Source organism: Athalia rosae, chromosome 3 (genome assembly GCF_917208135.1).
Source record: "Athalia rosae chromosome 3, iyAthRosa1.1, whole genome shotgun sequence".
NCBI lineage: Eukaryota > Metazoa > Arthropoda > Insecta > Hymenoptera > Athaliidae > Athalia > Athalia rosae.
In genome coordinates, this window is record NC_064028.1 from 3,880,243 (window position 1) to 3,902,395 (window position 22,153).

General features: G+C 48.3%; 8 protein-coding genes across 8 annotated transcripts; 5 read left to right on the forward strand and 3 right to left on the reverse strand.

The window, feature by feature from the left end:
• Positions 1-2,393: 2,393 nt before the first annotated feature.
• LOC105686629 (cuticle protein 21-like) lies at positions 2,394-3,393 on the forward strand. The gene is made up of 2 exons (XM_012401633.2): positions 2,394-2,551; positions 2,638-3,393. The coding sequence occupies exons 1-2, from the start codon at positions 2,540-2,542 to the stop codon at positions 3,346-3,348; spliced, it is 723 nt and encodes a 240-aa protein (XP_012257056.2). The 5' UTR covers positions 2,394-2,539; the 3' UTR covers positions 3,349-3,393.
• Positions 3,394-4,622: 1,229 nt separating this feature from the next.
• LOC105686187 (cuticle protein 21-like) lies at positions 4,623-5,726 on the reverse strand. Its single transcript, XM_048651717.1, has 2 exons — positions 5,571-5,726; positions 4,623-5,444 (listed from the first exon to the last, which is right to left on the reverse strand). The coding sequence occupies exons 1-2, from the start codon at positions 5,580-5,582 to the stop codon at positions 4,677-4,679; spliced, it is 780 nt and encodes a 259-aa protein (XP_048507674.1). The 5' UTR covers positions 5,583-5,726; the 3' UTR covers positions 4,623-4,676.
• Positions 5,727-8,706: 2,980 nt separating this feature from the next.
• LOC105686188 (larval cuticle protein A3A-like) lies at positions 8,707-9,866 on the forward strand. Its single transcript, XM_048651719.1, has 2 exons — positions 8,707-8,862; positions 9,080-9,866. The coding sequence occupies exons 1-2, from the start codon at positions 8,851-8,853 to the stop codon at positions 9,800-9,802; spliced, it is 735 nt and encodes a 244-aa protein (XP_048507676.1). The 5' UTR covers positions 8,707-8,850; the 3' UTR covers positions 9,803-9,866.
• A 461-nt stretch (positions 9,867-10,327) lies between these two features.
• On the reverse strand, positions 10,328-11,265 carry LOC125500164 (cuticle protein 7-like). The gene is made up of 2 exons (XM_048651725.1): positions 11,180-11,265; positions 10,328-10,868 (listed from the first exon to the last, which is right to left on the reverse strand). Exons 1-2 carry the CDS (start codon positions 11,189-11,191, stop codon positions 10,389-10,391), a joined length of 492 nt encoding a protein of 163 aa, XP_048507682.1. The 5' UTR covers positions 11,192-11,265; the 3' UTR covers positions 10,328-10,388.
• Positions 11,266-12,420: 1,155 nt separating this feature from the next.
• LOC125500161 (GATA zinc finger domain-containing protein 14-like) lies at positions 12,421-14,184 on the forward strand. Its single transcript, XM_048651713.1, has 2 exons — positions 12,421-12,532; positions 12,601-14,184. The coding sequence occupies exons 1-2, from the start codon at positions 12,521-12,523 to the stop codon at positions 13,843-13,845; spliced, it is 1,257 nt and encodes a 418-aa protein (XP_048507670.1). The 5' UTR covers positions 12,421-12,520; the 3' UTR covers positions 13,846-14,184.
• A 213-nt stretch (positions 14,185-14,397) lies between these two features.
• On the reverse strand, positions 14,398-15,288 carry LOC125500163 (larval cuticle protein A2B-like). The gene is made up of 2 exons (XM_048651724.1): positions 15,128-15,288; positions 14,398-14,950 (listed from the first exon to the last, which is right to left on the reverse strand). Exons 1-2 carry the CDS (start codon positions 15,137-15,139, stop codon positions 14,453-14,455), a joined length of 510 nt encoding a protein of 169 aa, XP_048507681.1. The 5' UTR covers positions 15,140-15,288; the 3' UTR covers positions 14,398-14,452.
• Positions 15,289-16,367: 1,079 nt separating this feature from the next.
• Positions 16,368-17,326, forward strand: LOC105686192 (cuticle protein 7-like). Its single transcript, XM_048651723.1, has 2 exons — positions 16,368-16,527; positions 16,661-17,326. Exons 1-2 carry the CDS (start codon positions 16,516-16,518, stop codon positions 17,243-17,245), a joined length of 597 nt encoding a protein of 198 aa, XP_048507680.1. The 5' UTR covers positions 16,368-16,515; the 3' UTR covers positions 17,246-17,326.
• A 1,820-nt stretch (positions 17,327-19,146) lies between these two features.
• On the forward strand, positions 19,147-20,345 carry LOC112694980 (larval cuticle protein A2B-like). Its single transcript, XM_025746794.2, has 2 exons — positions 19,147-19,305; positions 19,765-20,345. Exons 1-2 carry the CDS (start codon positions 19,294-19,296, stop codon positions 20,260-20,262), a joined length of 510 nt encoding a protein of 169 aa, XP_025602579.2. The 5' UTR covers positions 19,147-19,293; the 3' UTR covers positions 20,263-20,345.
• Positions 20,346-22,153: the final 1,808 nt, after the last annotated feature.

Sequence of the window (22,153 nt, forward strand, 5' to 3'; positions counted from 1 at the left end):
TTTCGACGATTAATAATAATTTTAAGAATGAAACGGAGGGCTGGCGACACCGCGTACGGAAATCCCAATCCGAAAAAAGGTATGACGCAACGCTGACGGGAGCAAATTGTCTGTAATGAGATGGACGAGATGTCGGATAATAATCGGGAATTCGGATCGACGTTTGGCTGCTCTCTCGCTCCTCACTCGCGACAGACGTAAGTGTATCGACGAGCCACCGAGTCGCCTAAATACAAATAATTTATACTCGTACAATATTTATATTTGTAGACGGTAAGCGGGGTTGCGCAATCGAAAGCAAAAGAATTTGGACGCCTTTCTCCCGGGTTACCGCGAACTTCGAGAATCGCTGAAATCGGAACTTCGTCGCGATATTTGGCCGGCCTTACCGCGTCCGAGAACTGTGCCCTGCCCGCACTCGGCCCTCCCCAGTTTCAACGAGCGCAGGGAGATAATAGAATTTCAGCGTCAATAATCCGTAACTCGAATTGACGGTGATCGTCGCTTGCGGTCTTCCTTGTCGCGCGCTGCCGATCCTCCCCGGGCATTTACCGTTCGCGCTGCAGCTCGAGATCGTTAATCGTGAGAATAATTGTGGGCGTGTGCGCGCGATTATTCTTACTTACGACTAATGTACGTGTACCGGTACACCTATCCGATAAGTATACGAGTTCGGGCGGACTGGTTTTTTACGTAATAACTCGAACGCGCGAATAATAATTAATAAGCGCTTCCACATCTACTCCGAATGTTCGGAGAGCCGTAAACGAGATACGGGAGACGGGGTAATCGATCCCGCTCCGTAATTCGAACAAAGAAAAACGAAATTTCCAGGTCACCCACGGATGCTAAGTAAGTGGACGGTGGACGACGCGTCGAACTCGGGAGTCCTTAAATTGAAAAGGAACGACGGCGAGCGTAGGAATATCGGCGTGTCGAACGTCTCGAATTTTTTTACGAATCGACAGACTCAACGCCGAGTGCGTTGGAATTCTAATAAATAGGAACGCATGTTCGGGACGTACGGATTCTTCGATTCGTTCGTTTTTCTACGTACCTCGGGCCCGTGGGCCGTCCGCCTCTGCTCGGGTCCGGCTTCTCATTTTTACGAGATCCAGATCCCGGATATTGGCTCGAATATTTTGCGTCGTCGGACAAATTGTATCCTTGAAATTACTAGTATGTTACCCGAAGCACCGGTGGCCGTCGTTTCGTCCACCTTATACGTACGACGAACGTTGAAAAAAGAGATACTGATCAAAATGAAGAAGAAAACGGAGGATCCTCGTACCGCGCGAAAGGACGAACGTAATCGTTGTCGTTACCCATTATTTATTCGTTAGTTTCGAAAATTAATTGCCCGATGCCGCGGGTATACGTCGCGATCTCTTTATCTTTGTAATTTTTCCCGCGAAACGAGCGGCGAGGATAAGGCTCAAACTGCGAATCGCATCGCTTCGTTCGAACAGGATTAAATTTAACGGGCAGATCTCGCGTGCGATACCGATAATCGTGCATGTACCGCGGGGAGGAATAGCGACGCCGAGATAATGACGGCGGGCTTATAGTTTTTTTTATTTATTTATTTATTTATTTTCTTGTTTTTTTTTCCCCTCCTCTTCAGACGTAACGAAAGAAAGAATGCCCACCTTCGCCGAAGAAAAAGTTGACGCTAATTACGTCGCAGAGAAATGTACGTGTGATACGTTGAGGTGTAGACCGCAGTTCACGAATCGGTCGTAAATCGTGAAGAAAAGAGAAAAACGATATGGATAGAAGAAAAAAGGTTCGCTTAATAATTAGAGGCAGTTATGACGTATTAATAGCGAATATCTCACCTGTACATTTTTAATTTGTTTTCACAGAGCCGGTGTTAGATATCTATGCAAATGTGATTTATCGATCGTGGACCAGATACAACGTGCATGATTTTTTATTAGCTTCTTTTTATTCTTTTTTTTTTTTCTTTTGGTTCCTTGGAAACGAATCGCGTTTGGTACGGTGACTTTTGACCGAGTTCTTTGCTGCGGATGATTTACGATTCGAGATAATGCTAATCAGTTATATCGTGCAGGGATATATATTCGGAGTTTCGAGGGCTAATTAATTTGAACGCGCGCGCGCGCGCGCAGGTCAGAGATTTGTTTTGTACGAAATTTTGTAAATCGGCTCGGAAATATTACCTTACGAAGCGAAGATCTGGCGCAACGACTGCGTGCCCCGATTCGGCGATACCACGGTACGTTCTCGCACTAAATTCTACGCGATCCCATTAAAGTTCTTTCCGCAACGTTAGAGGCGAATCAGATTATTAAGATTCGTCAATCGGGCATTTGTACGGGGCCCGGTGCGTCGTCGCGGTTCCTTGTTCGCGTCGGTGCTCCAAAAACAGAGGGATTCAAGGCAGTCCGGATACTCGGGGCGTGGATCCGTGGCGGCGGGGTGTGGTCCCTACCTCTTTCTCCGCCACTATAAAAGATCTTGAATTCAGCTCGGCAGGCATCAGTCCTACACAAGTTGATCCAGCACTCGTTCAGCCATGGCCTTCAAGGTTCGTAGCGGGAAAAACGGTTCGCCCTAAATCGTACGGAATCGCACTCGATTATTTTTCTCACCTGAACTTTTTTTCACCCGCAGTTCGTCCTTTTCGCCGCCCTCGTGGCCGCTGCCAACGCCGGAAACCTCATCGCTCCGGCGCCCCTGGCCTACGCCGCGGCTCCGGCTTACGCTCACGCTTACGCCGCCCCCGCATACGCGCACGCCGCCCCCGTGGCCTACGCCGCCCCCGTCGCGAAAACCGTCGTCACCAAGACCGTCGACGCCGACTTCGACCCCCATCCCCAGTACAGCTACGCCTACGACGTCCAGGACTCGATCACCGGCGACAACAAGCAACAGCACGAGACCCGCGACGGAGACGTGGTGCAGGGTAGCTACTCGCTCGTCGAAGCCGACGGAAGTCGTCGCATCGTCGACTACACCGCCGATCCCGTCAACGGATTCAACGCCGTCGTCCGCAAGGAAGCAGCCGTTGTGAAGGCCGCCCCCGTGGTCGCCAAGGTCGCCGCCCCCATCGCCTACGCTGCCCCCATCGCGAAGTACGCCGCCCCTCTGCAGTACGCCGCCGCCCCAGTCGTCGCCAAGTACGCGGCTCCCCTGAGCTACGCTTACGGCGCACCAGTGGCCAAATACGCCGCCCCCGTCGCACACGCTCCTCTGACCTACGCCCCCGCTGCCCCCCTTGCCGTCGCCAAGTACGCCGCCCCCCTGAGTTACGCGTACGGTGCCCCCATCGCCAAGTACGCCGCACCCCAGTTGGCCTACTCCGCACCAGCTTACTACCATTAAGTTATTCGACGATTTTGAAATATAAATAATATTCATTATCAATTATATCGATGCTTTTGTTTCTACCGTTACCTTCGTCGGTGCTGAAAAAGGTGGCGAAAGGTCACCACCTCGTTGAACTTTCGAACGGGTGGGGTCTTCTTATGGGACGCGGAGAAAAAATATCTTGAGAAAATTTGATTCGTCGCAAAAGCGTTGTTGCGAATCTAACGACGATAAAAATAGTTTTGGTTGTTCACGTATCATCGAATTATATTTTCTCACCGATTTCACGAACGAACGATTCTCGTGATTGACTTTGAGAATTTTATGATCGAAAATCTTGAGGATCGGTTTAGACGATCGATTGATGATTGTTCATTTCATTTTCAATTTCGATGATTATGATCAATTTGTCGTCAGCTCATAGCGAGACGTTTATCTGTTGAGATTGGTACCTTTGAATGTATATCGGTAACTATTTCTATTGGTCTAATGTTAACTTCGATGAGATGATGAAAGCGAAGGTTCAAAGGATCGATTGAATAATCTTTAGGTTCTAAGTACATCAGGCACGAAATGGGTGCAAGTAGGCACCACCTTTGTCTCTGTAAAGGTTCAATCGCCTTACGGAGTAATTTTATCAATGCCAACCGCTTGAGTTTACTGCGAGATACCGTGTGTACGAATTTGACCTTGCCTCGACGGTTGTTTATACACGTAACGACCTACGGACGATTGTAAACTATCAACGCCGGCGGACGGGAGGTCAACGACGATCGCAGGGCTTATTTTCCGTCCCGATCCAGACCCAGATATTAATTTTCACCGTCTGCGGTCCCGGATCCGTGGAGAAAAATTTCCCCTCCCCCAAGTTCGTGCCGGTGTCAAGGTTTTAGCGTTGGCCGACGACACCTTTACCACCTATGAGAATCAAGGACGTTGGTGTACATCGGTGTATATCCAGATGGTAGGATCCCCTCTCTCTTCGGTAATTCGTATCCGGATTACAGTGCCGGTAAAAATAATTTAAGATATGCATATGGGTCAAACTAAATAGCGCGAAATTACCTATTATATCTGTGATTCTTATCCCGAAGTTGACATTCGAGAATTAATTTTTGCGATAATCCGATTCTCACGGTATTTTAATTGCGAGTCCAAGGATAAACTGGAACTTGGGTAATTGACTAGGGTGATGGAACGGTGCGAATTCCGACGGATTACGAAATATCACATGGACCGTGCAGATAATTGGATCATTTACACAAAGTCCGAGACATTGAGACACAGAATTTTGCGAATTCAAATGTTTTATTGAATAAATAGTTTAGACCAGAATTGGCGAATTAGTGGCTGTATCCGTAGACGGGGGAGGCGTAAGAAGTGTACGCTGCGGGGGCTGCGTACTTCGCTACGACGGGGGCAGCGGCGTACTGCAGAGGGGCAGCGTACTTGGCGACAACTGGGGCAGCAGCGTAGTGGGTGGGGGCGGCGTATTTAGCGACAACTGGGGCAGCGCCGTAGTGGAGGGGGGCGGCGTACTTGGCGACGACTGGGGCAGCGGCGTAGTGGACGGGGGCAGCGTACTTGGCGACGACGGGGGCAGCGGCGTACTGCACAGGGGTAGCGTACTTGGCGACGACTGGGGCAGCGGCGTAGTGGACGGGGGCGGCGTATTTAGCGACGACTGGGGCAGCGGCGTACTTGGCGACGACGGGGGCGGCGGCGACGGTTTTGATCGCTACACCGGCGGGTTCCTTGTGGACGACGGCGTTGAATCCGTTGACGGGATCGGCGGTGTAGTCGACGGTACGACGACTTCCGTCGGCTTCGACGAGCGAGTAGCTACCCTGCACCACGTCTCCGTCGCGGGTTTCGTGCTGTTGCTTGTTGTCGCCGGTGATCGAGTCCTGGACGTCGTAGGCGTAGCTGTACTGGGGATGGGGGTCGTATTCAGCGTCGACGGTCTTGGTCACGACGGTTTTCGCGACGGGGGCGGCGTAGGCCACGGGGGCGGCGTGGGCGTAAGCCGGAGCCGCGGCGTAGGCCAGAGGCGCCGGAGCGATGAGGTTTCCGGCGTTGGCAGCAGCCACGAGGGCGGCGAAAAGGACGAACTGTAAAATTTAAATTATCATCATTAGTTGTCAAAATAATTGTCGAATTGTTTCTGGTTTTGTCGGATTAATAGATTTCGTTCATCCGCAGCATGTCCTCATAGCAGTTCGTTCAAAAAAACCCACCTTGAATGCCATTGTTGAGATTGAGTGAATCTACTGGATCAGCGATGCCTGTACCAGATCGTGACCGGCTTTATATATCGTCGATCCCCACCTCAGTATAGGACTTTCAAAGTTGGGTGGCGGAAGCGGCCTGTAATATCTTTCGTGAATTTTTGTTCTACGGTGGCCACTTGCCAGGACCATTGCCACGACGATTAACTCGCTATTAAAATTTATCGAATACGCAGACATAAGTTGCGACCGTTTCGCAATACCTGCAGCTGAATTTATGACAATAAAACTATTTCACTGTAAGCGCGTATGTCGAGTCTTGATTTTGGGCGAAACGCTTTGCGTAATAATACATCGTGAAATAATAATCGAGAAACATTTATTGCCGAAGAAAAAAAAATAAAAAAAAATTCATTCACTCGTGATTACTTTGCCTGCGATTTTTTCGGGATCAATAAAAGAAAGCGAAAATAGTCCTGATCTGGATGAGAAATGATTTTTCTAACTACCAGTGGGAATTTCTTCACATTTTTGGTAGCCCGAAATGCGACCCTGACTCTCAACGCGATCGAGATTGCGTCACGAAATTTCTAATGGCGTAATTATTATAGCGGTAGCCCGCGAATAAGTGGAACACTTACGTGAATAATTGGATCTGTAAAAAAATAAGTAAATCAAAAATACTTGACAAAAACAACAACAAAAAAAATAGATGAATTACCGCGTCTAGCTCCTTCGTCGTTCGAAAATCTAGAGCTGGGTGCGACTCTAGATCTAAAAAATCATATCCCGAAAAATCTGAAAATTCACCTTTTCGAACCGGAACACCAAAGTATGGTTAAAAAAAATAAAAATGAAAAACTATCCGCGTGTGTGCCGATTAGAGCTGGGAGCGTTGATAATCGCGCATTGCTCCTCAAAAAAGGACGTCGAACCCCGAGACGTGGTTCGAGTTTCCGCTCCACAGCTTTTCCATTCGCATGATTCCGAACGATTTCTGGAGTCTTTTGGGTGCAAAAAAAAAAAAAATAACTGCTAAAATAAACGAGCAACAACGTCCCAGTGATTCAGAATCCGGGATGGTATTTGTCATGCGATCGACTTCGGAGTAATCCCAACAATCGTGTGGCAACTACATTTTGGCGTGACTTTTTTGCGGGCCCCAAATCACGTCTCATGCGATTAATTTGCTTCGACAATTCCCTTCGTATAATTTCAACTTGTAATTCGCAACGGACTTAACAATCGAAGCAATGAGGATATCGAAGAGCCACGGTAACGTGACGGTTGGTATATAAAATAATTCAAAAATCTGTATCATCCATCGGACCATCAAGGTTACGTTCAACGAATCGCATAGTTTTCGGTACCAGGACGTGTGTGCAGTGCAGCCCGGACCAAACGCGGATGACGAAATGTCTGGAGAGAGATGAAATTTGCTCGAAAGAAAAAAGAAAAAAAAAGGAAGGAGAAAAAGTAACAACGATCGGCAAATATCGCACGGGGATATTGAATCGAGGCAAATTATTTCGCATTTCGTATCTCATCGGCGGTTCAATTATATATTCGTACGAAATACTCGGTGCCGAATTTTCGGCCGGACCTCGTCGCTGCCTCGGCCTTGTCTGGACGGCTATCAACCTCCAACGGTTGCGATAACCTTCGATCGACCGCGCCGCTCAAAATCCGGACAAAGACAAGTCCATCGACGTCCGTGACGTAGGTCGTAATAGTTTCGTCGATCGGAATTTCTAATTCGTCAGGTTTTTTCGAGTCTAATTTTATCGGCTCGAATCAAATGTCGACCGGCACCGCACCTGCGATCCGATAATTCGCGACGGGGACTATAAGTGGGTCAATTATTCCCGACACTTCCTGTGCGAAATACTGAGAAAAGAAAAAAGAATCAATTGTACGTACGGTTGCGATACGAGTACAAAGAAACGACATTCTTCGGGCCGATCGATCCCTCACGTGATCGGCAAGCGGCGAAGAAAGCCTACTTCGATTAAATTCGACCGGGGCGTACGGACGAAATTTTTTTTCAACGAAAAAAAAAAAAAATAAAATGGATATCTCGACAACGGCACGAATTAGTTTTTTTATTCGTCTATCAAACCGCTGTGGATGTGAAAAATTAGAGCCCTCAGAGAACGGAGTGATTTTTTTTAGATCTTTCTTTCGTTGAAATATAGATCAGGAACAAAAACTTCTTCGTAAGTTCGAAAAACTTTCCGATATCGAGAAAACAGCTATTGAACTATTACTGAGGTATTCGTCGATCGATTGAAATTCCCGAGTCAAAAGTGTGAAATGTGAATTCGAAAATAGGTGTGGATAAAATTTAGCGAATAAAATGACGTTGCAATCGAGGAAGGGATAGGTGGTGAAAAAGCGGTTGGAAAAAAGCCAGGGTCAGAATCTGGTCGAATTTAAAAAAAATCCATCGTACGTGTGTACCGATACCTTTGTACACCTGTTATTTCACGACAATTTTATACCGTACGTTTTCTCAACGTTGCGGAAACGATCGCGTAAGAATAATCGATCCCGTACAATGAATATTTAACAGGAGAAATGGGCCGAGTTTCAGAGTCGACCAGTGCAGCCCACGACGATTCTCTTCAATTGTATAACGATAAGAAATACATTAGCAGATTATGAAATCCTCGCGAACCACGTCGGACATCCTAGCGTACCTGAACTCACCGTGGATACCCCGAGACACTCGTCGAACAATTAGAAGAAAAACAATTACCCAATTACTCGTTAAGTCTACTGAAGTAAGCGGTGCAAAAAAAAAAAAAGGTAACATTTTTCTCCAATTACCGAAAACGGTGGATGAGGAATGGAGGATCCGTTTCCGACGATTTTTGGACAGGGACCAGACGAGTGTGAGTGAAAAGCGGCGAGGTAAGGTAGGAAGGGTCGATCGGCGAGGAAACGAGCGTCAGCTGACATTGAAACGGTGTTAAGTAGATCAGCCGTAGCTGTAAGAGCGGTGCGTGGCGAGGATTAGGTAACCAAAGGCAAGGCCGCGGCCTAGTCCCCGTCGCCCTGGGCTCTAGAGTCGCACGTATACAGCGGTAGCGGAGTAAGTGGGTGTGGCATGAGGCCCGGGTAAAATTTCTAAAGGAGTCGCCCCGCCAACCCGTTGCACGTTTAATGGACGGGGAACAGACGGTAATTGTTGCATCAGGAACTTGACAGGCAGAGCGTGGTATAAAAACCGAAATCGGCGAGCGAGGGAACATCATTCGTTCGAAGTAGATCAATCAGCTCATTCGCAATGGCATTCAAGGTACGGTGAAGTTTGCGGTGTCCTGACTGGAGAAATGCAAAATGCACCAATAACGGGCGTAGTAGATAACGTAGAAAAAAATTCTAACTCTGAATTTTAAACGCATACCCAGAGTGAAAAGTGCTTTTTCATTTCTCCATTGTTTCGATATATCATGAGTGATGAGAGATGATCAAAAGTGGTGTCGAAAATATATTACTTTCATTCGCTTTTACAGTTCGTCCTTTTCGCCGCCCTCGTGGCTGCTGCCAACGCCGGAAACCTCATCGCTCCGGCGCCTCTGGCCTACGCCGCGGCTCCGGCTTACGCCCACGCCGCCCCCGTGGCCTACGCCGCCCCCGTCGCGAAAACCGTCGTGACCAAGACCGTCGACGCTGACTACGACCCCCATCCCCAGTACAGCTACGCCTACGACGTCCAGGACTCGATCACCGGCGACAACAAGCAACAGCACGAAACCCGCGACGGAGACGTGGTACATGGTAGCTACTCCCTCGTCGAAGCCGACGGAAGTCGTCGTACCGTCGACTACACCGCGGATCCCGTCAACGGATTCAACGCCGTCGTCCACAAGGAACCCGCCGGTGTAGCGATCAAAACCGTCGCCGCCGCCCCCGTTGTCGCCAAGTACGCCGCTGCCCCAGTCGTCGCTAAATACGCCGCCCCCGTCCACTACGCCGCTGCCCCAGTCGTCGCCAAGTACGCTGCCCCCGTCCACTACGCCGCTGCCCCAGTCGTCGCCAAGTACGCCGCCCCCCTCCACTACGGCGCTGCCCCAGTTGTCGCTAAATACGCCGCCCCCACCCACTACGCTGCTGCCCCAGTCGTCGCCAAGTACGCTGCCCCTCTGCAGTACGCCGCTGCCCCCGTCGTAGCGAAGTACGCAGCCCCCGCAGCGTACACCTCTTACGCCTCCCCCGTCTACGGATACAGCCACTAAATCGACGACTCTGGTCCGAACTATTTATTCAATAAAGCTCAAATTATGATTTTTTATTGAAACCGTACCTGCTGCACTTGAATACCGTGATTATCCCCTAAGCAAAACACCTCACTCGGTTACCGATGATTTGCTCCACTCAATTCCTCACCAAATGACTCTATTTTTCAGCCAGGAAACTCAGCAAGTTATTGAATGGATGTCGATCTGGAAGGAATAGACCTTTACTGACTTTCACTGAATTTTCTAAGATAGAAATTCTGACAACATCGTCGCCTTTCATGACAATATCTATCCCCCACTGTACCACCTGTATCATATTATCAAACCGCGAGTGATCTCCGTCTCCACTTAAATATCATTTATCAGAATTAGTTCCGAGATATGCTCTGTCGTCATATTTTAAAAGTAAATTATACCGGTAATTGAATACCGTTTTACGAATGCACCGCAAAGAAACATATACCAATCCTATACTCCTCGTTGGGTATCGAATGGCGTCGTGGAACACGAATAAGATAGGAATAAAAGATAACTAAACTTTATTAACAATAAAACAAAGAAAGAATCAATAATAACGGTTCAACTAGTGACGGTATCCGTAAGAATTAGCCTCGTCGTAATCGGCTCGAGCAGTTGCGGGCGCTGAAACGTAATTGAAATTTTCTTGAGGGGCGGAAACGGGCGACGTCTGGTACTTGTCAGTGACCGTAGGTATCCGGGGACTTCCCTCCTTGTGCACCACGGCGTTGAATCCGCTCAGGTCGTCGGCTTTGTATTCGACGACACGTCGAGTGCCGTCCGGTTCCACGAGAGAGTATCTTCCCTCGACGACGTCTCCGAGTCGCGTTTCCTCGTGACTCTTAATGTCGCCCGTACGTTCGTCGTGCACTTCGTAGGAGAAACTGTATTCCGGTTTCGAATTTTCCTCGATTTCCACGGGCTCCACTTCGACCGATCGAGCGTAAACCGGACCACCGCGGACATTTCCGTAGGCGGGGGTGAATCGGTATCCCTGAGGCGCAGCGTTTATCGCGGTCGCCATCAAAACGGCGAAAGTTAAGATCTGAAATTATTCGAAATCGTTAGGATGAAATTATTGGTGAATGACGAACGATTTTGAAAATGCCAAATCAAAGTTCACGCTGAGCGCAGCTTTTCGGGGAAATTTTTAATCTTTCAATGATCCGAAATGTGCTGTCTTGCTTTAAGCCGTTTCCTTTTTTTTTTTTTCAAGAAACCGATTTTTTCAACCGTACGAGAAATCGACAAAAACATCTCCGTGCAGACGACGAAAATTTGCGCAGCGTTTACCGAGGAGTGAATTTATCTTCGCACTTTCGCGATGATACTTGCAATCGCGATTGCGAATCTTACTTTGGAAGCCATTTGTAGGTGATCGGTTGGGTTACTCTGCGACAGTGATAGCTCCTCGATCGAGTCGCTTTTTATAGGTACAAGCCCCCCTTAAAATCGATATCGCTAGATCTGCTTCATTCTGCGTTAACAATACACGCATCGTTATACAACGTCTTATTATCGAGGCTGCCACACAAAATTGACATTCGCACTTGCTCCACATATCAACCTCCCATTTAATTAGAACGAAAACCGCAGAATAACATTGCTCGATTTCACGGCCCTAAGAAAATCCCTACCGCTGTCTGGGGGCATCGGACCGACCCAGGATCGCGTTGACAGACGCGAAAATCCGCGAAATTTCGCGTCTCGTAGAGAAACGCTCCGAATTAAATTTCGGAAAATTTTGTACGCACGTGCGACAGACTCGATATAACCGACGCCGGTGCATCCGTCGTGCGGAAATCGTCGCGGCGTCATTTTTCGCTGGACTTTTTTTCCGTTCCCGATTTACAGTTTCAGTATTTTTCAGGAGTTTCATTCGGGTAGTTTTTCTACGGCTTTCCGAATATTAGCAGCCATCTGTAAGTGTGACGGTCTAGTCGTAGTTTTATTGGATCGAAATACGGTATTGTCAATCGATGAAACATGAACCTCACCCTACAGGTCGATGGAAATTAATAAAAAGTTTTATTGGTTCGTTGGTCACCTGATCCTTACGCGTGAACCGTGATGTGGTATCAATGTCAGATCGTTCGGTCTAGATTTAGTCCAGAGATAAGCGTAACAATGGGAAATAATGATGTAAGACGATCGGTAAATCCCTTCGATATTGCCCAACGTTAAACGTTGCAGGGATGCGATGCACCCGGTGAAAATTAGCGACCCTTCGAGTAACCCGTTTCGAAAAAGACGAAAGAAAAACTCATCGTCGTCGTCGAACATTCGGATGAGTACGTTCCGAGGAATCGGTTTCCATCACTGATTCTACGTCCTGATTTTCCAACAAGTCGAGCCACACATCTTTGGCCACCGGACGTGACGACCCGGGAAAGCACGAAGACGTCTATCACCTAAAACTCTTGATCGAAATGAAACGTTAGCGCGAGTTACGAATACAACAGCGCGATTGGGAGCGAAGGTAGTAAAAAATATTTCGTCCCATATTCGAATATATTTGTCCACATATCGGTAGTCAGAATTCTAAAGTTACATACACCGTACGTAGCCAAACAAGAGAATTCTATCTGCAAAGTCCTCTGCGGTCAGGGGCTGAGAGGGGGCTGAGTCGCGCTGGTATATAAACGTAGCGCAATTACGGTAAGACATCACTTGGTACTTTCTCAGCATAGCATCATCATGGTCTTCGGGGTAAGTTCGAAAGTATCGAAAAACTAATCCAACGATCGATCGGGTCCCGTCTCATTTTCGAATTTCAGTTGATAGCTCTCGCCACGCTCGTGGGTGCCGCAAGCGCCGGACTGATCCCGTCCGGGCCCCAGGGGTACCAGGGTGCTTCCGGATACGCCGGCGAAAACAACAACGATCAATTCGCTCAAACCAGTCCCGACTACCTCCACGCCGGCAACGAACTTTCCCGGGTTGGATCAGCCGCCTTCAACCTGAACTCCAACAACGAGTACGGCCAGGGTGCCGAATACCCCCACGGCATAAGCAACGAGTACAGCCAGACCGGCGGTGAATTCTCCCAACCCTCGGGAAACGATCAGTTCGTCCAGTCCACACCCGAGTACCCCCACACCTCCAACGACCAGTTCGCCCAAACCACCCCCGACTACGCTCACGCAAACAACAACAACAACAACAACGGTAACAACAACGGTAACAGCGCCAACAACAACAACAACAACAACGAGTACGCGCAAACCACGCCGGGATACCCGGTTCACGTTTCGGGAGAATACGGGGCGACGACTCCCGGTTATTCCCTGGTCTCCCACGAGTACAGTTCGTCGACGCCGGGTTACAACCACGTATCGAGCGATTACGCCCAAACCACCCCCAGCTACGGGCAGCCGGGAAGTGACTTCGTTCGGAACCCCGGTTCGTCCGGTTACAACCCGATTCCCGCTAACTACGCTCGTCCCGTTCAATCCGGCTTCGCTCATTCCACCGGCGATTACGTCCAGACCACCCCCGGCTACGGACACCCCACCGTTTCCGGTCACAGAACGAACCCGCCCGTCTACGTCCACGCGGTTCAGAGTTACACGCAATCGCCGATCTCCTACAACACCCCGGTCGCGAAGAACGAGCAGGTCCAGAAGAACGTCGACGCCGACTACGACCCCAACCCTGAGTACAGCTACTCTTACAACGTACACGACGAACAGACCGGGGACATCAAGAGCCAGCAGGAGACGCGACGAGGTGACGTGGTGGAGGGAAGTTACTCGCTCGTCGAGGCCGACGGCACCCGACGCATAGTGGAATACACGGCCGACCCCCAGAACGGATTCAACGCCGTCGTCCACAAGGAGGGTGTCCCCCGTTCGCCGGCGACCCCCGAGAACTACACGCCGAACGTTGCGAACGGAAAATACGGAAATCCCGTGACGCACGCTCCCCAGGGATTTCCCACCGCCGCCGAGCACACCGGATTCGCGGCGTCGACACCCCATGGCCCCTACGACGCCCAGGCATTCAACGGATATCAACACTAAGTGATCTCGACCTTTGGAACTAACTAACTATTTATTCGATGATTGAAATAAACGACTTTTTTTTAACCAAATTACCGGTGATTTTGATTGCGCAACGAGGTTTCGAGGAACGACGATGATTTTAGTATATTGTACGATGCGTTTGTCGCGAGAGAAGCTTTTGTAAACGATGAAACTTGGGGTGAAAATCCTATGTGCCCACGGTTAGCAATGTATTACGGTATCATGTACCTACAGCGTGTTGCAAGGGGATGAATTGATAGTATTCTTTTAGCAAGTGTAGATGAATGTAAGTCCTGTTACAGACGGAACATTAAATTAATTGCCCACGAAATTGAACTGGGGTTGTTTTCATTCAATCGACGTCGGAATAATTCAACTCTCCTTACTCTCGGCGATCAATCTAGAGAGTTGTTCGATCCAGCGAGCATTCATCGAGAAACTCCTCTTGATTTTCAGCACCAACCATCTTTCGTCGCAAGGTTCGCCGTCGTTATTCGGGTATCTTTGTGGCAACGGGATGCGATCAGGCAAATAGACGAGTCGCTCGAATAGTCTAAATAATTTATATTTGAAATAAATATGGGTGTACTTCTAACGATCTAATTTAGTGGTAGTATCCGTGTTGGACGGGGGCGGCGTAGTGGAGGGGGGCGGCGGCGTACTTGGCGACGACGGGGGCAGCGGCGTACTTGGCGACGACGGGGGCGGCGGCGTACTTGGCGACGACGGGTCCGTGGGTGGCGGGTTCCTTTTCAACGACGGCGTTGAATCCGTTGTGGGGGTCGGCGGTGTAGTGGACGACGCGACGGCTGCCGTCGGCCTCGACGAGGGAGTAGCTGCCCTCGACGACGTCACCGTTGCGGGTCTCCTGCTGGCTCTTGGCGTCTCCGGTCAGGCTGTCGTGGACGTCGTAAGAGTAGCTGTACTGGGGGTTGGGGTCGTAGTCGGCGTCGACGGTCTTCACGACGGCCTTAGCGACGGGGGCGGCGTATCCGTAAGCGGGGGCGGCGTGGGCGTAAGCCGGGGCACCGTGGTACGCGAGGGGCGCTGGGGCGAGTACTCCAGCGGAGGCGGCAGCCACGAGGGTGGCGAAAGCGATGAGCTGAAAAATCAACGGTATTCGTTTTTTAATTAAATAATTGATGGTGATGTCGAGGTTTCCGGTCGACTAAATAATCAACTGTTCGAGGACATGGACGGAAAAGTTTGCCTCGAATGGGATGCGGTTGGAAAAATGTTGGAATGTTGGCGTTTGACGTTAGGGAATTTTATAGCTTACTTTGAAAGCCATGGCGAGTTAGTCGGTTGAATGACTGTTCGATAGTGATAGCGGCTAAATCGAGTTCGTTTTTATACCTGGCCCCCCTTAGATCGAGCGCCCGGGACCGCCTTTTGCGTTCCCAATGCTCCGAACGGATTTTGAATTATACAATGCACCCCGCGGCTATTCGACAAAATTGACATTTGCACTTGCTCCACATACCTAATACACCACCGCGCACTCGTTTTATACGTAGGTATGGTTCGTAACGCTGTTCGTAACGTCGGAATTACATCGTCTCGCACCCAACAATTAGCTACACCAATTCACTGGTGGGTAAAAATACTCGATCAAACTGAGGCCAATAAGGAGATTGAAGCGTGAGCGTTGATAATAAACCGTACGGAATAATCTGTCGAAATATTTTTCGCCACCCGTAACGATTTCAAGTGCGATCGATCGGACTGAACGGATTTCATTGGTCGAACGATCTCGTTTATAATTACTTTTCCACCCAATTGCGCTTCCGAAGGGTAGTGCGAAAATCGTTGTTGGATCTAAAATTTTACCACAAAAATATCTTGATTAGCTGCGCGTAACGTTGAGGCGAAATTTTTGCACCGTACAATCTCGGTGCGACGCGGTTATAGGTGTGGGTCCAGATGTAGATCAAAGATTGAGGAAAAGTATCCAAGGCAACTGTGTAACGGTTACGAATTATATGGTTGCCCAATTATTCGAACGTACGAAGCCAAATAATTGATTGACGGTTGTACCCGGTGGAGAAACGACAAACGATTACGTTGCTGAAATCGATTGGGCTTGTATCGCGTCTCTTGTACGTTTGATAAAAATCTGCCATCGCCGTGCCCCCCAATCGACGCATCCCGTACGCCATCGTTTTTCCCGGACTTGGAAATTGCGGCCCTAAAACCGACTGGGAAAATCCGCTGAAAATTCGGGTGTTTGGAACCTCATACGAGTACCCTGCATAATGCTGTGGATCTGGTCGACCGGGAATTATACAAGGCGATCAAAGCTTGCATTACGTAAAAATCTAAACTCGAGATTAATTATGCATTCGGTTCGACATTGTCGTTTGGATCGAAGAGAAAAAAAAAAATAATAAATCGGTCCGGACCCACGTGTAATTTTTTAACACCTACGTTCGCGTGTCCTGGTGAGCGGTCGCGGGTATAACGAGCCTCTCGTGTCTGTCAACCGCTACCGAAAACGCGTAGATACGATTGGGGGGCGCCGGACGAACGGACCGGTACCTGGAGTAAGAATTTCATTTTTGGTGGGGGAACGGAAGACCATTAGACAGTTTCGTTTTCGACGGGTATAAAAGGTGGTGTAGCTGGTGCCACAGTATCACTTGATCCAACTCGAATCATTCGTTCAACATGGCCTTCAAGGTGAGAGATACCATCCGATTCGGTTTCCACGATTTTTCTGGGTTCATCGAAAACGATTTTCACCCCGGATCGGCGGCGACACTCCGATCTCACCGGTTAACGATAATTCAAAACGAATTTTTACTAATTTCAGCTCGTCGCTCTCGCCGCCCTCGTGGCTGTCGCCAACGCCGGAGTACTCGCTCCAGCACCGCTTGCCTACCACGGTGCCCCGGCTTACGCCCACGCCGCCCCCGCTTACGGATACGCCGCCCCCGTCGCTAAGGCCGTCGTGAAGACCATCGACGCCGACTACGACCCCAACCCCCAGTACAGCTACTCTTACGACGTCCACGACGAACACACCGGGGACATCAAGAGCCAGCAGGAGACCCGCCACGGTGACGTCGTCGAGGGCAGCTACTCCCTCGTCGAGGCCGACGGCAGCCGTCGCGTCGTCCACTACACCGCCGACCCCCACAACGGATTCAACGCCGTGGTACAAAAGGAAGCAGCGAGTCACGGACCCGTTGTCGCCAAGTACGCCCCCGCCCCCGTACACTACGCCAAGTACGCCACCGCCCCCGTACACTACGCCGCACCCCACGCCGTCAAGGTAGCTGCCCCCGTTGTCGCCAAGTACTCCGTTCCCGTTGCCAAATACGCAGCTCCTCTTCATTACGCCGCCCCCGCTGCCCACGTCAGCTACTCCGCCCCCAGCTACGGATACCAACACTAAATATTCGACATGATCAGCGATCGCGTATTGTGTGATCATATTTATTTATTTTAGTAAAAATAAACCCTCTTTACAACGAAATTGATTGCGATGTCTTGCGAAGATTACTTTGTCACCCCTGTAGAAAATTGACGATTCATTTTACAATTAGTGGCGATATTTTGTTGGAGTCGAGAACTGTTGGGAAAAAGTCTCTCGAAGGGTTGAAAAACAATTCTTGTTTTTCCCTCCGAGTAACGCGAGAATACTAACTAGACTATTGTCTTTGGTTTTTTTGCAATTTCGTGATCACAAATCAGCTTTCTTTGATGGAGTTCATTGGATAGTCATATCTATGGTCCTACGTACTTTGAGCTAAGAAAGTCGAATCTGGAAGCCAATTAAGTAATCCATCTTCGAAATTGATTAAGTTATCGCCAATTTTTCGCTTCTCGAAGCAGAATAATGCGGAACTTGATTCAGTCAACGGATTCTTTCTCGATGGTAGAGCTCGATCATCGAATTCTCATTTTTCAGCGTTTTCTTATACTCTTTTCCGGCGTCGTTTCCTCGAGTTACATTTTTGTTGAACGTTCATGAAACGACCCGGGCTCATTCTTGCAGAGCACAATGAGCCATCAAATCAAGGATCACGATGATTCCCGGAACTGAGCTAATTATTACTCTCGACTCGCCAAACCCTCGCAATCGTAGCGACTGATTGTGAGTGACAAAAATTCGGCGACCAGTTTTTCGACTCCCCTGCAGTACGACGATCTAAATACATCGGTCGAAGAGTTGACCGAGAACTTCGGAACGATCCGATCGTCCGCTACTTCTGCCTCGCCATCGAACCTGCACAAGTATAATTCACCTCAAGGTGCTTCGATTGAGTTTGAAAAATTCACGCGCCACCCAACGGCCTTGGGTCCTTCGTAATTCCAAGTCATGTAACAACCTACGGCGCGCACATTGCCGCCGATCGTAATCTCCGGTACAGACCTCCGGTTAACAGCTGATCGTATTCCCACTCCCGTGTCACGCCCGATTCCCCAGACATTCGTTCCCCCCGCGGGATCCGTTAAGCACCGAAAGAAAGCGGAGCGTATGGCCCCGGGTGCGGATCGATTCGTTTTGAGTTTTGCCGTTACGCAATAAGCCGTGTATTCGGTACTTACGAAAGTAGACCAAATTGCTCAGCGGTACCAAGTAAGATATGACCGCGTTACGTCACGGAATTAATTACCCCGGCTTTGTAACCGACTATTTGACTTATGGCTAAGCGATCGTTCGGTATTTTCGTTTGTCCGTTATTGATTTACTTCAAAATTGCATAACGTATACGTCGCGTGTCGCTGACGTGTTATACGTTTAAACAGAACTCGTACAAAGTACGCACCCAACCGATATTACGATATCGTTTCATAGTTTCCCCCATTTTTCTTTCGATGCTCGCGGTAAGCTACCCGAACGATTTACATCCCTCCGAACTTGCTTGCGACGAGAAAGGTCATCGGGAAATACCGAGATTCGGAGACGATGACATCGTTCTCTTTCGATTGCAGGGCGGGCGTGGAACGTCCGATTAATTTGTCGACGTTGCGACAGGCGATCACCTTTTTCCGACAGGGTTTCGGCGTGGTGATCCTGACCTCCTGCAGCGCCATTGGACTTCCACGAGTGCCGAAACTCAGCGTTGCATTATCTATTTTAGTGACACGCGATCATTGCGTGATACATTCACAATGTAACATCGGCCCACACGTGGGGTATACTGTGGGTATGATACAGATGTGGATACAATGTACAGGGCAAAACTTTGTGCCCCAAGGCAAAAAGGCGATCGGATTGATCAGGGTGTGCGAGGTCGTGTTCGTGCACATAATCCTTACAGATATAGAGATAATCGCGGTACCAGTTCAGCGGGCTTCGCGACGAGGGTTAAGAACATAGTGAAATATAATCAAAATAGGTGAACGAGTGGTGGGAGAAAGTGGGCAAACTGATTCCTATATAATGGCACCGTTGCCTCCCTCAAATAGTATTACCGGTAAAGACATCCAGTAAACATGACTTCCAAGGTGAGTCGGTCTTTGCGGAGTTACGAAAAAAATTCACGAGCTTTTCAAAAGCTTGCGAATCGAATGTTTCGATCGGTTCGTCTATCGTACGCAAGTAGATTCAGCTACGCCTCCGCAGGTGTATGCATACGTTAGGGCAGGTCGTTAAAAGCCATAGTGTCGAAACCGTCCAATAATTTATGGTGAAAATTATTTACCTGGCTCATTACCATTTTTTCTCTGTTCTCCGATTGCTCGCTACATCGAGAGCTTTTCATGCTTCCCGAGAAGCGTTTTCAATGCAAAAAAATAGAGTCAGGGAGTCCGAGAAGTATCAAAATCAATAATCGTTCGATATCCGACTGGCGTCGGTTCGGAATTTTCTTGTACGGAAAAAATGACGAAATCTCAAGCATTTCAATTGCCGCAATGTTGCATCCAACTTGTCGTATACTTGAATACAATTGTCTCCACTTTCAGCTCATCGCTTTCGCCACCCTCGTGGCTGCCGCCTCCGCTGGAGTGCTCGCCCCAGCGCCCCTCGCGTACCACGGTGCCCCGGCTTACGCCCACGCCGCCCCCGCTTACGGGTACGCCGCCCCCGTGGCAAAGGCCGTCGTGAAGACCGTCGACGCCGACTACGACCCCAACCCCCAGTACAGCTACTCTTACGACGTCCACGACAGCCTGACCGGAGACGCCAAGAGCCAGCAGGAGACCCGCAACGGTGACGTCGTCGAGGGCAGCTACTCGCTCGTCGAGGCCGACGGCAGCCGTCGCGTCGTCCACTACACCGCCGACCCCCACAACGGATTCAACGCCGTCGTTGAAAAGGAACCCGCCAGCCACGGACCCGTCGTCGCCAAGTACGCCGCCGCCCCCGTCGTCGCCAAGTACGCCGCTGCCCCCGTCGTCGCCAAGTACGCCGCTGCCCCCCTCCACTACGCCGCCCCCGTCCAACACGGATACTACCACTAAGTTTTATTAGTGTGGATTGTACCTATGTTTGGTGTCCATGTACATAATCCCTCTGTATAAATAAAAAAATCTTGTACCACAAACAAATACGAGGGAGGAGATTTTTAATATTCAGATTATGATAACAATATCACAAAATGAAGTTCGCCGCGATGACGAAAAGCGATCTGCTGTTGTAAAAAACAGCCCCACTCGATTAATTATTTATTCAAAAAACGAGTGGGCTACCTCAAAATATCAAGTGAAAAATTTTTTCCACCTAATGATTCCTCGATTGATTGCGTTAGTTGATAATTTTGGCTCTCAGATTTGGATTCCTGAGCTGATTATACGTGAGATTACTTTTGAAGAACCAAAATAAAATTCGATTTTTGAGCAAAAGATAAATCATCTTTTTAATTGGGTTTAATACGCTTTTCTGACGTATTTTGACCTCAGGAATCCGAATCTGGAAGAAAAATTGACCTATCTCTAAAATTGACTGAGCTATCGCCAATTTTCAGCTTTTTGGGGTCAAAAATTAAAAATTGATTTTTTGGTCTATATTAATGTAATTTGAGCTCAGGAATCCAAATCTGGAAGAGAAATTGATCTATCTGCAAAAATGACCAAGTTATCGCCGAATTATCGCATTTTTTGGCCTAAATTTGAGGATATCTCAAAGGGAAAAAATCGTAGCTCAATTTGGACAGCGGATTCGTGTTTCTGAGGTCAAAATACATAAGAAAAGTGCCATACGATCAATTTTAAAAAATAAAAATTTTTGGTCAAAATTTGAGATTTTTCCAAGGGGTACCCCTTACGATTTTTTCAAATTTTGACCAAAAGTTTTTATTTTTTAAAATTGATCGTATGGCACTTTTCTCACGTATTTTGACCTCAGGAACACGAATCCGTCGTCCAAATTGAGCTACGATTTTTTCCCTTCGAGATATCCTCAAATTTATGCCAAAAAATGCGATAATTCGGAGATAACTCGGTCATTTTTCAAGATAGATCAATTTTTCTTTCGGATTCGGATTTCTGAGCTCAAATTCCATTAAGATAGACCAAAAAATAAATTTTTTATTTTTGACCCCAAAAAGCTGAAAATTGGCGATAACTCGGTCAATTTTATAGATAGGTGAATTTTTCTTTCAGATTCGGATTCCTGAGGTCAAAATACGTGAGAAAAGTGTAATACATTATATTTTTGAACGACTTCACTTTGGGCCAAAAAATTGGTTTTTTTTTTCCCTTTTCGAGGGTAATCTCACGTTTAATCAGCTCAGGAATCCAAATCTGAAAGCCAAAATCATCTACTCGTGCAATCGATCGAGTAATCATCAATTATTCGCTGTTGGGAGCAGAAAAATTATAAGACATATCGATTAGTTTTAGTCGTAGACCCATTTCGATTCGTCGCAATCCATGCATGCGTCGAAATATTCGAATTCCTCAATTTACCAGCAAACCCGAGCTTAGCTGGAGTCAGCGTAGCCAGCAGCGTAGCTCTTTGTTGTGAGACGTCACCTTCGGGGCTGAGCAGAGGTGACGCCCCACAACAAACCGCGCGCCCCTGGCTACCTGACTGCAGCAAAGTTCGGGCTCGCTGGTAAATTGAGGAATTCGAATATTTCGACGATTTCCATATAAATAATGCCGATCTAGGAAGTCTGCAAAGCATAATACAGATTACAAACATAAACAAATCGAACAGCGATTAATATAGTTCTTTAAATTGTTTTTGACCATCGCCATATATGTTCCGTTCTTAAATTAACAGTGGTTTCGCAGCTCTCAATTGTGATTTGACAGCGCAAAATCTGAGCACAATGATTGTAATGATTAGACTAATCGGCGACGCACAGAGTTCACCACCAACATATACAATGTACACGCGACAGGCAAC